Source organism: Brachyhypopomus gauderio, chromosome 13 (genome assembly GCF_052324685.1).
Source record: "Brachyhypopomus gauderio isolate BG-103 chromosome 13, BGAUD_0.2, whole genome shotgun sequence".
NCBI lineage: Eukaryota > Metazoa > Chordata > Actinopteri > Gymnotiformes > Hypopomidae > Brachyhypopomus > Brachyhypopomus gauderio.
The window spans coordinates 673,265-688,674 of NC_135223.1; the positions used below are offsets into that span (position 1 = coordinate 673,265).

General features: G+C 45.0%; 1 protein-coding gene and 1 long non-coding RNA gene across 2 annotated transcripts; one reads left to right on the top strand and one right to left on the bottom strand.

Annotated features, from left to right (window-relative positions):
* Positions 1-999: 999 nt before the first annotated feature.
* On the bottom strand, positions 1,000-8,499 carry LOC143474082 (uncharacterized). Its single transcript, XM_076971360.1, has 2 exons — positions 7,757-8,499; positions 1,000-3,001 (listed from the first exon to the last, which is right to left on the bottom strand). Exons 1-2 carry the CDS (start codon positions 8,039-8,041, stop codon positions 1,970-1,972), a joined length of 1,317 nt encoding a protein of 438 aa, XP_076827475.1. The 5' UTR covers positions 8,042-8,499; the 3' UTR covers positions 1,000-1,969.
* Positions 3,889-4,784, top strand: LOC143474083 (uncharacterized). Its single transcript, XR_013120685.1, has 2 exons — positions 3,889-3,980; positions 4,707-4,784. It is a non-coding gene; the product is annotated as an uncharacterized LOC143474083 (long non-coding RNA).
* Positions 8,500-15,410: the final 6,911 nt, after the last annotated feature.

The window sequence follows — 15,410 nt, forward strand, 5'->3', positions numbered from 1 at the left end:
CTACAAACGGTGAAGGACCAACACATGATGACCAAATCAGACACAAAGAATGGCAAACAGCATATTCTGTAGCAGACACACACACACACACACACACACACACACACACACAGACGTAATTTGGGGGGGGGGACGGGGGGGACATGTCCCCCCCACTTTTTCAAAAGCCGGCTTTGGTCCCCCGCAGTTTTTACGGTTAAAACCAAATATTTAAATAGCGACGAATCTATGCCCCCCCCCACTTTTGAAATCAAAATTACGTCCATGCACACACACACACACACAGCACACTTCGTAACGCACACACACAGCACACTCCATAGCAGACACATACACAAACACACAGCACATTCCGTAACACACACACACACACACGCACACACACACACACACACACACACTACACTCCATAGCAGACACACACACACACACACAACTCACTCCGTAACACACACAGACACACACACAGCACACTCTGTAACAGACACACACATTCCGTGCACATTCCAATACAAAGGCTCTCAAGTGTCTTCAAGGGGAGTAATCTACTCATCGCCCAGGGATGGGGTGGGGGGGGGTGACATCTCTCATCCAGATTTCTCCACTGCACATCTCTCATCTGGATCAAGCCAGAGGTCTGGGAGAAACACTGAAGCAGCATGAGATTACACCATTTAGCATCACCAACAGGCCAAATCGAGCTCTAGGAATCAGCCTTTCCCTCCTTTTTAAATGATCTGATGAACCATGGAAACAGGGGGATTTACTGTGACTGCACCTGTATGTGTGGAACAGCAGAGATGACCTCACGTTGTTACTACAGTGAACAGAAAGCACAAAACTAGTCCAAGATCCCTCTTTGAGTTTTATTGTCATATGTAGAGGAAGCAGTCAGTTACACTGAGCATTTTTTGTTTTACATTCCTTTCATACTGAATAAGAATAAAAATAAATATAAAATATACAAATGTGAAAAAGAAGGAGCAGGAAATAAACTGAAAGAAATATAGGCAAAAAAGGCAATATTATATATGTATGAATTAGGCTGTATTATTATATACATATAAATTAGGCTGTATTATTATATACATATGAATTAGGCTGTATTAATCATGTGCAATAAAAGACACTGGGGAGTCCAACCCTCAGAAGGCGTGTGCATGTTCGTGTGTGTTGAAGCACATCTCACAGCTGGACACGCAGACTTCCTGTGGTGGTCATTCACAAGTCTGCTGACCACCGCCTAAATTCTGTTCTGAGTCTCATGGTTCTTGTTTTCACACAACTGTGTTGTGAAGAGGCCGTGTTGGTTCTCCAACCTTAAACATGGCTGTAACGTTTTCACCAGCGGAGATGTACTGAATGACTGAATGAGATCCTCACCAGTAATGATGCTGAGGAACTCAAGGTTCATATCTGCACCTTCTCCTCACCTACCTGTGGAGGTGGTGTGTGCTGTGTCCTTCTGCAGTCAAGTCAAGTCAAGTAGTCTTTATTGTCATTTCAACCATATACAGTACAGTACACAGTGAAACGAAACAACGTTCCTCCAGGACCAAAGGTGCTACATAGAACAATACTCAATACAAAAAACAAAGTGCACTTGTGCAAACATGTGCAAGTCCGCAAACAGGACACATTAAATACAAGACAGTAAAATACAACACAATAAACAATTTCCAATACAAATGATAAATATTGGGGGGGGGGGGGTGACATTGCAATACTGAGTATGTGTGCTCTTCTGAGTGTGTTAAAGTGCATTGTGCTATGTAGATTACATTACTACACTCTTTATAGCAGCTAAAACCAGATATGTACCTTAGAACAATGTAGTGAAATGATAAAGACAGTCCAGACAGTTATGTAGACATTGGTACAGTCTTAGCAGCAAATCAGAACTGTAAAAAAGGAGTCCAAAGTCCAGTGTTTTTATGTGTGTGCATAAGTATAAGAAAGAGTCCAAGGTCTAGTGTTTTTGTGTGTGCATATGTGTGCGTGAGACAGCACAGACTTGGTTGTTAAGAAGTCTGATAGCTTGTGGGAAAAAGCTGTTGCAGAATCTGGATGTAAGGGTCCGAATGCTTCGATACCTTTTCCCAGATGGCAGAAGTTGGAAGTGTGTGTGTGAGGGGTGTGTGTGATCACCTACAATGCTGAGTGCTTTGCGAGTGCAGCGTGTAGTGTAAATGTCTGTGATGGAAGGTAGAGACACACCGATGATCTTCTCAGCTGTCCTCACTATCCGCTGTAGGGACTTGCGGTCTGCTACAGTGCAGTTCCCAAACCAGACAGTGATGCAGCTGCTCAGGGTGCTCTCGATGGTTCCTCTGTAGAACGTAGTGAGGATTGGAGATGGAAGATGAGCCTTCCTCAGTCTTCTCAGGAAGTAAAGACGCTGCTGGGCTTTCTTGGTGATGGAACTGGTGTTGCAGGACCAGGTGAGATCATCTGCTAGGTGAACACCGAGGAACTTGTTGCTCTTGACGATCTCCACAGTAGAGTCGTCGATGTTAAGTGGTGAGTGATCACACCTCATTCTTCTAATGTCTACAACCATCTCTTTGGTTTTGTCTACGTTCAGAGACAGGTTGTTGACTCCACACCAGTCCGTCAGTCGCTGCACCTCCTCTCTGTATGCTGCCTCGTCGTTCTTCCTGATGAGACCCACCACAGTCGTGTCATCAGCGAACTTTATGATGTGATTTGAGCTGTGCGTTGCTGCACAGTCATGAGTCAGCAGTGTAAACAGCAGTGGACTGAGCACACAGCCCTGGGGGGCTCCAGTGCTCAGCGTGATGGTGCTGGAGGTAGTATTTCCGATCCTGACTGCCTGAGGTCTTTCAGTCAGAAAGTCCAGGATCCAGTTACAGATGGAGGTGTTCAGGCCCAGTGGTTTCAGCTTCCTGATCAGGTGCTGGGGAATGATGGTGTTGAATGCTGAACTGAATGCAGGGATCATCACCCTGTTCCCCAGACTTGTTGGTTTGTGCAGAATGCTCTATTGAGACAAAAGCATTTTCAGTGATTCTTTCTGTCTATGAAAATATAGATTATCAATATATTTAAAAAGGACTTTGAGTGACAGTGAATGAAAGGTGCTATTTAACAGATATACATGTGCTATATTACTAATGTATAGGTGCTATATAACATATATTAAGATGTTATACACTCAATGGCCACTTTATTAGGTACACCTGTCCAACTGCCCATTAACACAAATGTTGAATCAGCCAATCACATGGCAGCATCTCAATGCATTTAGGCATGTAGACATGGCCAAAACGATCTGCTGCAGTTCAAACCGACCATCAGAAGGGCAAACCGACCATACCGACCATATGAGGGCAGTCATGGCCTGGTGGTTAGGGAACTGGTCTTGTGACCAGAGGGTCGTGGGTTTGATTCCCAGACCTGAGGCCAAGACTGCGGTGCCCCTGAGCAAGGCCCTTAACCCTCAATTGCTCACTTGTACAAAAATGAGATAAAATGTAAGTCGCTCTGGATAAGGGCGTCTGCCAAATGCCATAAATGTAAATATACATGCTATAACCTCAACCTGCTTTGCCTATTAAATTTGAGTGATTTCTTTCGTACTGTGTTTCTTGCATCGTTTACTGTAAGGCAAATAGATCAATAATAATTTAATAATTAAAAGAAGAAAAAAACCGATATAGCAGGACTTTTTTGTCTTGTCACGTAGGGCTACGCCCACCTCTCCTAGCTGCATAGTTGCAAGTCAACACTAAGAATCAATCGCGATATAATACTTAATTTGTCTCCATTTTACACTCGTCACCTTCCCTCTGTCTGCCATGCCCGTGTCGTCATTGTGTTCAGTTGTGTCTAGTTTAGTCCTGTTTAGTCCACAAAACACCTTTAAACTCGGCTGTCCTGTTTTCCTGTTCACTTCTGCCATCTCACTGCCAAGCACAACACAGAGATTCACACGAATAAAACTACGATTTAGATTTTAGGTAAGATTTCACCATTCATTAAAAGTGGTTTCATGGGTATTTACATTTTCAGTCAGATAACTGGTGTTGTAAAATTATATTAATTGATGCATATAAACGACTTGAAGGGAACGAATGGGTTAGTACTTTCAGAACCTCATTAATTTCCTTAGGAAGTTTTTTAAATTTGATTATTATTAGTGGTGTCAATTCCAGGTTCATATATTAAAAGTCCTCATCAGGATTTTGCTCAAGCTTGCTAGATTTTCTAATTAGCAATCCAGGTAAAATTAGTGGAATCAACACAATCCAGGAAGCCTGAGCAAAATCCTGGTGAGGACTTTTAATCTATGAACCTGGAATTGACACCTCTAATTATTATTTTCTTCAGAGTAAATAGTATGTTTGAAATAACATAGAGAATGTGATGTAAAAATGTATGAAGCATTGTTTAAGATAATATGAATAAGTTGTGTATACATACATATACGTATACATACATATACGTATGCTGTTACCAGCCTTGACTATGTGGCCAGTGGTGGTCTTATTATATCTATGTTATTGTTGCTATCTTTTCATGCCCCATATTTCTCATGTCTATGTCCTAAATCTAAAATGATTTTTCTAAAAATGCAGTTCCAGATAAAATGCAGGCATCAATCGAGTTTGATCCGTTTTTAACTGTATCATGAAACACACAAACAGAAATGATCCTGAAATGATTATAAAATTGTGTATTTTCAGGTTCCACCATCATGTCAACACCAGAAAAAACTCTCCGTTTTGTCTCTTGGAACACCCGTGGTATTAAGAAGACAATAATATTTCCCAAAAAGTTTGATGATGTGCTGCACAGACTCGAAAGCCTTAAGGCTGACATTGTCTTTATACAAGAGACACACATTGGACCAAAGTATTACCAAATCTTGGAGAATGTTCACAATTGGAAAACCTACTTCACTATATTCAGACCTCGAAGCAAAGGAGTTGCCATACTAATAAGCAATTACGTGGAGTTTGAGTACATCTGCCATGATGAAGACCACAGCGGGAGTTACGTTGTTCTCTTCTGTCGTCTGTTTGGTGAACTGTACACTCTTGTTAATGTGTACAATCATAAGTATGACAGAAATGTTCTGCCTAGATTGATAAAGTATTTACAAGAAACTGCTCAGGGTGTGCTAGTGATTGGAGGAGATTTCAACACAGTTTTGCATCCTGATTTTGATAGAAGAGGTTCAGCTGTTCATGCTGAGCATTCACCAATAAGACATATTTTGGAAAACTTTATGAGCTCTCTAAATCTCCAAGACATTTGGTCTCACTTGCACTCCACAGATGAGGGCTTCACACGATCTCAGAATGAGAGAGGTGGGGACTCGAGTCACATGACTTGGACTCGAGTCAGACTCGAGTCATTAATATTAAGACTTTTGACTTGACTTGAAAAAATATTCAGAGACTTAGACTTGACTTGGACTTTTACACCAATAACTTGGGACTTGAATTGGACTTGAACCTGTTTACTTGCCAAGACTTGATTTTTTTAACCCCATATCTAAATTTTAAATCGCATATTAATATTTATAAAGTGCGCCCCATTAATTTCATTTCCGTCCTTCTGACGCAGACAGGTGTTCTGTCGATTTTTCCTACCCATCGAAAATTCATACCAAGGCTTACTGCGCATGCGCAAGTCGCTTTTACGTCACTATTTTGGTGGCCGCCTACTACACCCATCGATTTTTCCTGCCTGCTAGCGAATTTCAACAGTGCAGTACTATTTAGTCCTTTCAATAGTGCAGTAAGTTAATTTCTTGTTTATAATTTCTTCTTTGTTTGCAATTGCAATGTTTTCAACTGTGCATTAAGTTAACTAGTTGATTAAAATGTTTTAAACAGCGCCATTTTACTACCTGTTATTACCTATTTATAGGGACTTGGATATTTCCGCATGATAACGATTGAGCCGTGTATACACTAATACGCAAAATAAAACTTTTATTTTAAAGCTCATCCTACTTTTTAAACGCTGATTTGCGCTACATTACGACGTTACCATAAGGTAAACAAACTAAGAGATACTACAATACTACTTTTTAAACGCCGATTTGCGCTACATTACAACGCTGATTTGCGCTACATTACGACGTTTCCATAAGGTAAACAAACTAAGAGATACCTACAAATACTACTTTTTAAACGCTGATTTGCGCTACATTACGACGTTTCCATAAGGTAAACAAACTAAGAGATACGTCTACAAATACGCGATGCCAACGGACACGGTAGGAAAATTCGACAAGGTAGGAAAATTCGACAGACTAGTCTATAAATACTCGCTGCCAGCTGATACGGTAGGAAAATTCGACAAAGTAGGAAAATCCGACAGAACACCGGCGTTACACCAGATTCTGTGACCGTCGAGTTTTGTGACCACAGGGGGCGCTATTTCACAGTTTCTGTTCAGAGGCACAAACGCTTTACGAATGCTACGTAAACTACGCTGATGCACTTTCTTTACTCGTTTTTTTGGTGTCCACGAGCCAAAATATGACAGATGTTTATATTTACATTTATCGTCTCTTAATTACATAAATGTACTTAAACAAGATTTACCATCCCCTCACCATTGCAGCCAACAAAGAAATCATGAATGGGATGTACAGGTGAGCCTTTTTAACTGGGGTCACCAATTCTGACGGCAGCCATCAGAATATGTGACCCCACTGAATCTCCAGGTAACAATGGTAGCCTACACCGTGACCCCACAATAACAGAAAACAATGAAATAATAACCCTAACCTTTTATTAGTCTATATTTAAACATTTTATCCAAATGTTTAGAATAACCATTCATAATGACAGCATCTTGCTTACGATGAAGCTTGCTATTTTCGTGTAAAATTATGTAACGAAACATTCTTGTTTAAGTACATTTATGTAATTAAGAGAAGATAAAATGTAAATGATCTGTCATTTTTTTGCTGGCGGACACCAACAAAACGAGTAAAGAAACGCATCAGTGTAGCATTCGTAAAGCGTTGGTGCCTGTAAAAAAAAAAAGACTCGAAAGGACTTGAAATTCCAAGTTTCGGACTTGGGACTTGACTTGACGGTTGCTTGTCTTGACTCGAGACTTGACTTGAGTTGACTGTCTTTGCTTGAGACTTGACTCGGGACTTGAGGATAAAGACTTGGACTTACTTGAGACTTGCAAAACACTGACTTGGTCCCACCTCTGAGAGTTACTCTAGATTGGACATGTTTCTAATGCCCACGGACACAGTGCAACGAGTGTGTGCCTGTGAGGTCAACAAAATAGAAAGCAAACAAAAGAAAATCTCTGATCACGATCCCCTCGTCCTAACACTCCGGGTTCAGATGCAAGCTCAAAGGATAATCCCAAGGGTTTTTGAGTGGCTGAAAGACTATAACTATGTTCAAGAACCTGACAGGAGATCAGAGAAGATAAGTGGTGAAGAAATATTGAGTGCCATCAAGTCACTGACTTACTTGGAAGAAAAAAGACCTGATGGTATAGAAATAGAAAAATACAAACAGCTTTGCTGTTCATTAATAGAGATCCTAAAGCTATACTTCAACTATATGTTAAAGACCAATACAGTTCCTGAACGTTTCAAAGAAAGTTTTAACCCTTCTGGAGATAGATAAATTTTTAATGTTGATTATTTGATATTTACACTGATTTTAAGAAGGCGCCTCAGTGTGTACCTCTCCCTTACCAATAAAAGACAACCTAGCATAAACAATGGTGTTCTTATAAAGGTGACCTTTGCTGAGGTCCCAAAGGAAATCATGAGGACCTTCTTGAAGACATGCATCAAATGTCTCGAGGTTCCCAAATCTCTCAATCCATCCATCCACGAAACTTCAACATTTTCAGGACCCTTCTTCCAAAAGTCAAGAAATCTAGGATTCATCTGGTCAACGGCTGTCCGCTCACCACAACCATCCATAACCTGGCACTGAAGTATCTGGAGGTCCGCCTCAAAAAATACTCTAAAGTCAGAGTTTGCCTTCACCGACAGACTCTGCTCATACTGACATCTGCTCATACTGACTCATTTGCTGACAGGTATAAGAAAATCCAGAGTCAGATAGAAGATTTCGAAAAAAAATCAGCCATTAAACTGAAGTACAAAATTGTACGACGTCTTGGAAAACTGAAATAGTGTATGGAAAAAGCATGTCTGGTGTGGGTCATCAAGAGTTCCAAAAGACTGAGCAAGACTTACCCATTTTAGTCCCACACGTTCAGCGTCACACCACCTGAGTCACACACCTGAGTCACACCCACCTCTTGTTGCTGTCACCAGTCTCGATGGCTCCTGAACTTCTTCCTCATGCCGTCTCACGTTGTGTGAAGTTACACAACACAATGACACATTGTGAACACAGCAGTAGAATGTGACACAAATTCCTAAAAGCCGATTAAAGATTGGCGAGGGTGCTTTTAGCCACTATGGCCCAAAGCTCTGGAATTCTCTTCCTGAAGAGCTCAGAGGCATTTCATCCCTGCATAGTTTTAAGAGCAGTCTCACAACATTCCTGTTTAGATCCGCTTTTAGTTAAGAAACTCTATCTTAATAGTTTTATCTTATTTACTTTACTTTTTTACTTTTTGTATTATATATATTTTAATATTTTTATCTTTAATTTCTTTTAACATTTTCTTTTTGTCTTTTTGTCTGATCTCCTTTTAATGTTTCTTTTATTTATACTGTAAAGCACTTTGAGTTACATGTATGTATGAAAGGTGCTATACAAATAAAGATTATTATTATTATTATTATTAAATGAACTAACCTACAACACTACAATACTAATAACCAAGTGATCATCTAATAACAATCATAATATATATAAAAGTGTCAGGAACAGCGCATGATCGCCGTGAGATGCGTTTCACCTGCCGCTCATCGCCCCTCCCCTTTCACGCTATTTAAGCTTCCTCCTCTATCTTCCGGGTTGCGAAGTATTGTTGGCATGCCATCTACCAAGCGTTATCTCCTGATTGCTCTCCTGTGTTTTGACCTCTGCTCTCGTTCCAGACCTCGTCTCCAGCCTAGCCCTTTAGTACCTCCAGCCATCTGTCTACCCGGCGTGAACTCGGACCGTCCTGACCACGACAACCGCACTCACACACTGCACACACCACACGGAGTTATTCACCTGTGCGAGTACTCCGTATTCACTCAAGAAAATAAAACATCAGTAATCCGCATTTGGATCCGTGTCTTCCTGATTGAAACGTTACATAATACTTCGCCTAGTTCAATGGATCCAGCGGACGTACCTGCACTCCTGGCCCAACAAGAGAACAGAGCGGTGTCAGAACTTTCTCATGCAGTGTTCCATGTACTTCGACTATCACCCAGTCCAGTTCCAAACGGAGAAACAAAAAATCCACTTTGTCCTGACGCACCTTACCGGGGAAGCTGGTGCCTGGGGTATTGCCCTGTGGAATAGTAAAGACCCGGCACTCGAATCCGAAGCTCAGTTCTCCATGCTATTCAAGTCCGTGTTTGATCACCCAGCTGCAGGAAGAGACGTGAGCACTATGTTATGTGAGATACACCAAGGACAACGCAGTGCAGCCGATTACGCACGAGAGTTCCGTACCTTGGCTGCCGGTAGCGGATGGAGCGAACCCGCCTTGACGACAGTGTTCCGTAGAGGGCTAAGGCAAGACCTTCAGGTAGAGCTCGCCTGCCGAGGTGAAGGAAAATCGCTGTCGGAGTTCATCCAAACGGCTGTCAACGTAGACAAGCTGCTGCTCACCCGCCGTCCGACATCAGGGAGAGGTCCTGCCTTCGCTGCTTCGAGTCGCCCGAATCAACCGACGTCTGATACTACGCGTGAAAGTACAGAACCCATGCAACTTGGCAGAACACCCCTGTCTCTACACGAGAGGTCTCGGCGTCTGCGAGAGGGCTTGTGCCTGTACTGCGGTGAGAGAGGTCACTTCCGCGATCGCTGCCCTGTTCGCCCTACTCGCGCTGGGGAAGACGGCACGAAGTAAGCAACCCAGTGTTTTGTTTGAACCGTAAGAACCAGCTTAACTTGCCTGTACAAGTCACGTGGGGAGGCATATCCACTCACCTTTCTGCACTGTTAGACTCGGGGGCTGCAGGAAACATCATTGATGTTGACCTGGCGCACCGGTTGCACATCCCCACGACATCTGTCAGTCCTCCGTTGCGTGTTAATGCCCTGAACGGCCAGCCTATTGGTGAAGGGCTTATTACTCAGTGTACTGTACCTGTTGTACTCCAGGTGGGGCTGTTCCATACCGAACATATCCAGTTCCTTCTCCTGCCGTCACCCCGCAATCCGGTAGTCCTCGGGTTTCCTTGGCTGTCCTTACACGACCCCACTGTTTCCTGGAAAGCTAGAGAAATCACGAAATGGGGTTCTCACTGTCTCGGGGGTTGTATGCACTTACCTCTCCGATCCACATCTGTAGAAAGTCCCGACTCTCCTCTCGAAACCGCCTATCCCATGCAATACCAGGAGTATGCCGACGTCTTCAGTAAGGACAATGCCAGGCATCTGCCACCACATAGACCATGGGATTGTGTGATTGAGCTGCTGCCCGGGTCGCCTCTTCCGCGGCGTACTAAGCCTTACCCTTTGTCCCGTCCTGAGGATGTAGCTATGGAACAGTACGTCGACGAGGCCCTCCAGAAAGGTTTCATTCGTCCGTCCACATCACCCATAGCGGCGGGGTTCTTCTTTATAGAGAAGAAAGGGGGAGGACTGCGTCCTTGTATTGACTATCGCGCACTCAACGCCGTCACGTCCAAGTTCGTTTATCCCCTTCCGTTCATCTCCGCTTCACAGGAGCGTCTTAGAGGAGCATGCATCTTTACGAAGTTGGACTTGCAAAGTGCTTACAATCTCGTTCGCATTCGAGAGGGGGACGAGTGGAAAACTGCTTTCGTCACTGCTCGAGGTCATTATGAGTATCTAGTCATGCCGTATAGCCCCTCAGTCTTCCAGGCGTTTATGGATGAGATATTCCGAGACATGATAGGACAGTACGTCATCGTTTATATAGATGACATTCTTATATATTCCTCATCAGAGGCCGACCACGTCCGGCACGTCTCCGCTGTACTAGCCCGCCTACGGCAGCATCACCTCTACGCAAAAGCTGAGAAATGCGAATTTCACCGGACTTCCGTAGAATTCCTTGGATGTACTCTGTTTCCGGGGGGAATCTCTATGAATATGGACAAGGCGTCTGCAGTCGCGCTGTGGCCAGTGCCTCAAACGAGGAAAGAACTCCAGCGATTCCTGGGATTCGCGAACTTTTACCGTCGCTTTATCAGGGGCTTTGGTTCCGTGGCCGCTCCGCTGACGAATCTCCTACGGGGCGGGCAGCGTCTGCGCCTTGACTGGACGGCTGAGGCTGACCGGGCGTTTTCGAGGCTCAAGAGAGCGTTCTCCTCCGCACCCATTCTTCACCTCCCTGACCCCCATGTCCCCTTCGTGGTCGAAGTCGACGCCTCTGAGGTGGGAGTGGGAGCGGTTCTCTCCCAGCGTCAAGGAAACCCCCCTAAATTGATCCCTTGTGCGTTTTACTCGAGGAAGTTGCAGCCAGCAGAACAAAATTATGATGTAGGCAACCGTGAACTCCTGGCAGTTAAACTCGCCTTAGAACAGTGGGGACACTGGTTAGAGGGGGCGGAACATCCTTTTATTGTTTACACCGACCACAAAAATTTGGAGTACTTAAAAGAAGCCAGGCGACTTAACCCTCGCCAAGCCAGATGGGCGTTGTTCTTCTCCCGGTTCCGTTTTTCTGTCTCCTATAGACCCGGCTCAAAGAACACAAAAGCCGATGCCCTCTCACGCATCCACGATAAAGACCCCGTAGAAAAGGAACCGGAGTACATATTGCCACGCACCTGTTTCTTAGCTGCCGTTCGGTGGAATTTGCAAAGCGAGATGGAGGAAGCACTACGCACGGATCCCAGTCCAGACGATTGCCCGGCAGGAAAACAGTACGTCCCCGTGTCTATGAGAGGGCGACTCTTACAACTTGCTCACGATACGGCGGGTACAGGTCACCCGGGGATTACACGCACCATACATCTCATATCACGGCTCTATTGGTGGGCATCTTTGAAAGACGACGTTCGCGATTATATATTAGCTTGTAGCATCTGCGCGACGAGTCGCACTCCCCGAACTCTCCCTGTAGGAAAACTGCTTCCACTCGCTATTCCTCGCCGACCCTGGTCACACATCGCGATGGATTTCATCACCGATTTACTGAAGTCCGAGGGCAACACTGTCATTCTAGTAGTAGTCGATAGGTTCTCCAAGATGTGTCGCTTAATTCCTTTCCCCAAGTTACCCACTGCCATGGAAACCGCCCTGGCCGTTTTCACTTTCGTTTTCCGAGTCTTCGGGTTGCCCGAGGATATTGTTTCTGATAGGGGTGTCCAATTCACGTCACAATTGTGGAAACAATTCTGCAAACTGCTCGGGGTCACGGTTAGTCTCAACTCCGGCTACCATCCTCAGGCTAACGGGGAAGTGGAACGGGTAAATCAGGAGATAGGGAGGTTTTTGAGGCAGTATTGCGTTTCCCAGGCGGGCTGGAGTAAATACCTACCTTGGGCGGAATATGCCTGGAACTCGCTAATGCATTCCTCCACCAAAATGACCCCCTTTCAATGCGTGTACGGGTATCAACCGGCCTTCTTCCCCTGGGACGAAAGTCTGTCAAACATTCCGGCGCTGGACAACTGGTTTGAGGACAGTGCGCGCACTTGGGAACGGGCCCACGTACACCTGCGACACGCTCTTCACACCCGGAGACTCCACGCAGACCGTCGCCGGTTACCTACACTGGTCTACCACCCGGGGCAGAGGGTGTGGCTGTCCACGCGAGACTTGAACCTGCGGCGACGATGCAAGAAACTCAGCCCTAAATACGTCGGTCCATTCAAGGTCCTGCGGCGAGTTAACGCCGTCTCGTATGAACTTCAACTGCCCCCTCAGTATCGCGTCCATCCGGTGTTCCACGTTTCTCTGCTTAAACCGGTGTTCTACAGTCCTATGTCTGCGGCGCCGTCTCTTGCCAAGCCACCTGAACCGCTGGAGCTCGACGGGCGCCCCGCTTACCTTATCCATGCCATTCTGGAGTCCCGTCGGCGTCGGGGTGGGCTTCAGTATCTGATCGAGTGGGAGGGCTACGGTCCCGAGGAACGTGCATGGATCCCCGCGCGGGATGTGTTGGACCCCCCTCTTCTCGCCAAATTCCACACTGCTCATCCTCACTTCCCTGCTCCCAGGCGTCGTGGCCGGCCCCCTTCTAACCGGTCTGTTGTGCCTAGAGCCGCTCGTCGGAGGGGGGGTACTGTCAGGAACAGCGCATGATCGCCGTGAGATGTGTTTCACCTGCCGCTCATCGCCCCTCCCCTTTCACGCTATTTAAGCTTCCTCCTCTATCTTCCGGGTTGCGAAGTATTGTTGGCATGCCATCTACCAAGCGTTATCTCCTGATTGCTCTCCTGTGTTTTGACCTCTGCTCTCGTTCCAGACCTCGTCTCCAGCCTAGCCCTTTAGTACCTCCAGCCATCTGTCTACCCGGCATGAACTCGGACCGTCCTGACCACGACAACCGCACTCACACACTGCACACACCACACTGAGTTATTCACCTGTGCGAGTACTCCGTATTCACTATTAAAACATCAGTAATCCGCATTTGGATCCGTGTCTTCCTGATTGAAACGTTACATAAAGATTAGCAGATGCACCAGTATGGCACAATTTTAACAACTGAGCAGGCGTTATTGTAATGGATATAAATTATTATTTGATATAAAAAGAATAATAAATGAAAAGAAACAGATTTGACATCTTTTATCTTTTATTGTATTCCATATTTAATTTCAAGATTCATTTCTTTTAAGTCTTTAGGTCTTCACAGAAGACACAAAAAAATTGTTCACTAGAATGTAAAAAACACACATTATACACAAAAACACAATTTCCTAAACAGAAGAAAAAATTGTATAAAACCTTTTATGTTACGTCCAGTTCCGCCCTCCTCCCTGGTCCCGCCTAGTTTCCCCGTTTCTGTTGTTTCCCTTCTGTCTGTCACGCCCCTGTCTTTAGTGCCCACACCTGTGTCTCATTTCTCCTCCCTGTTCCCAGGTATTTAATCCCATCTGTCTTAAGCCTGGTTCACACTACACGACTTTTCAGTCGTCAGGTTTTTGTGCCGTCCGCACTACACGACTGGTTGTGCTGTAATCGCGAGTCTCTCAGTTGTTGTGGCTTTCACACTACATGACTGATCGGCGACGCGGGCTCACGAATTACACGACTGGGGAATCGCCGACTCATCTGGCTGCCGTCCAAAAACGCGAGAACACGAAACGAAACTCTCGCGAGAACCAGCAACACCACGTAGAAGAAAAAAAACAATGTACATGTGCTCCACATTTTCGTTATTATTATTTTTTTTACCATTTAAACACTCCATAGTCCCAAGTGAACATAAATATAATCAATCGCACTATTTCTCCAGTGCTGTCACAATAACTTAAACACAGTGTTGTAGTAAAGTTGTAAGAAAGGTGAGGATTTTGTGTGTTTGCTGGGTTACTGTTTTGAAAGTATTCTTGAAAGTTTTTTACATTCTTCAGAGATGTCTTCAGCGGTGCCGCGGTTCTCTCTCCGCGTTCCCATTGGCTGTAGCTAGACGCTGCTGCCGACTCTCTAGGAGAGTCGCCGACTGCTAGATATTAAACATGCTAGATATCTGCCAGTCGTCTGCGACCAGTCGGCGACGGCTCGGCGAGCGTCTTTCAGCAGTTCACACTACACGACTGAGCGAGCGACGAGTGATCGCCGATTCGCCTCCGACCACAGTTTTTGTCGGCGATCAGTCGGCGACTGAAAAACCAGCCAAAATCGTGTAGTGTGAACCAGGCTTTATCCGCTCGTTGTCGGTCGTTGTGTTTGCTGTGTTTCCTTTGTGTCCTATTCTCCCCGTACCGGTTATTCCTTGCGTTCAGTAGCCTGTGCCTTACTGTCGCTCCTTCCGCGTGCTGACCTGGTTTGTCCCGTTTCATTTTCCTGGTTTTGTTTCTTGTATCTCTTTGTTTGTTCATTCGGTTAGTCCTTTGTCCGTGTTACCCCACGTTGGTTTGGTTTCGCCGTTTAGTTCCCTCTCTGCCTTCTCGGTTTGTGCATCTGCCCGCGTGTACATATTCATGTTCAATCGTTGTGCTGTCCTATTTTCCAGTAGTGCGTTCGGTGGTTCTGTAGGCTATATTGTGTTAAATACTGGTGTGTGTTTATTGTATGTTTGTACGGTGATCCCTGTGTTACTGGTGTCTTATGCCCGAGTGGTTTAGCCCCTGTGTTCATACGGCGTTCTGGTCTTGTTGTATTGTA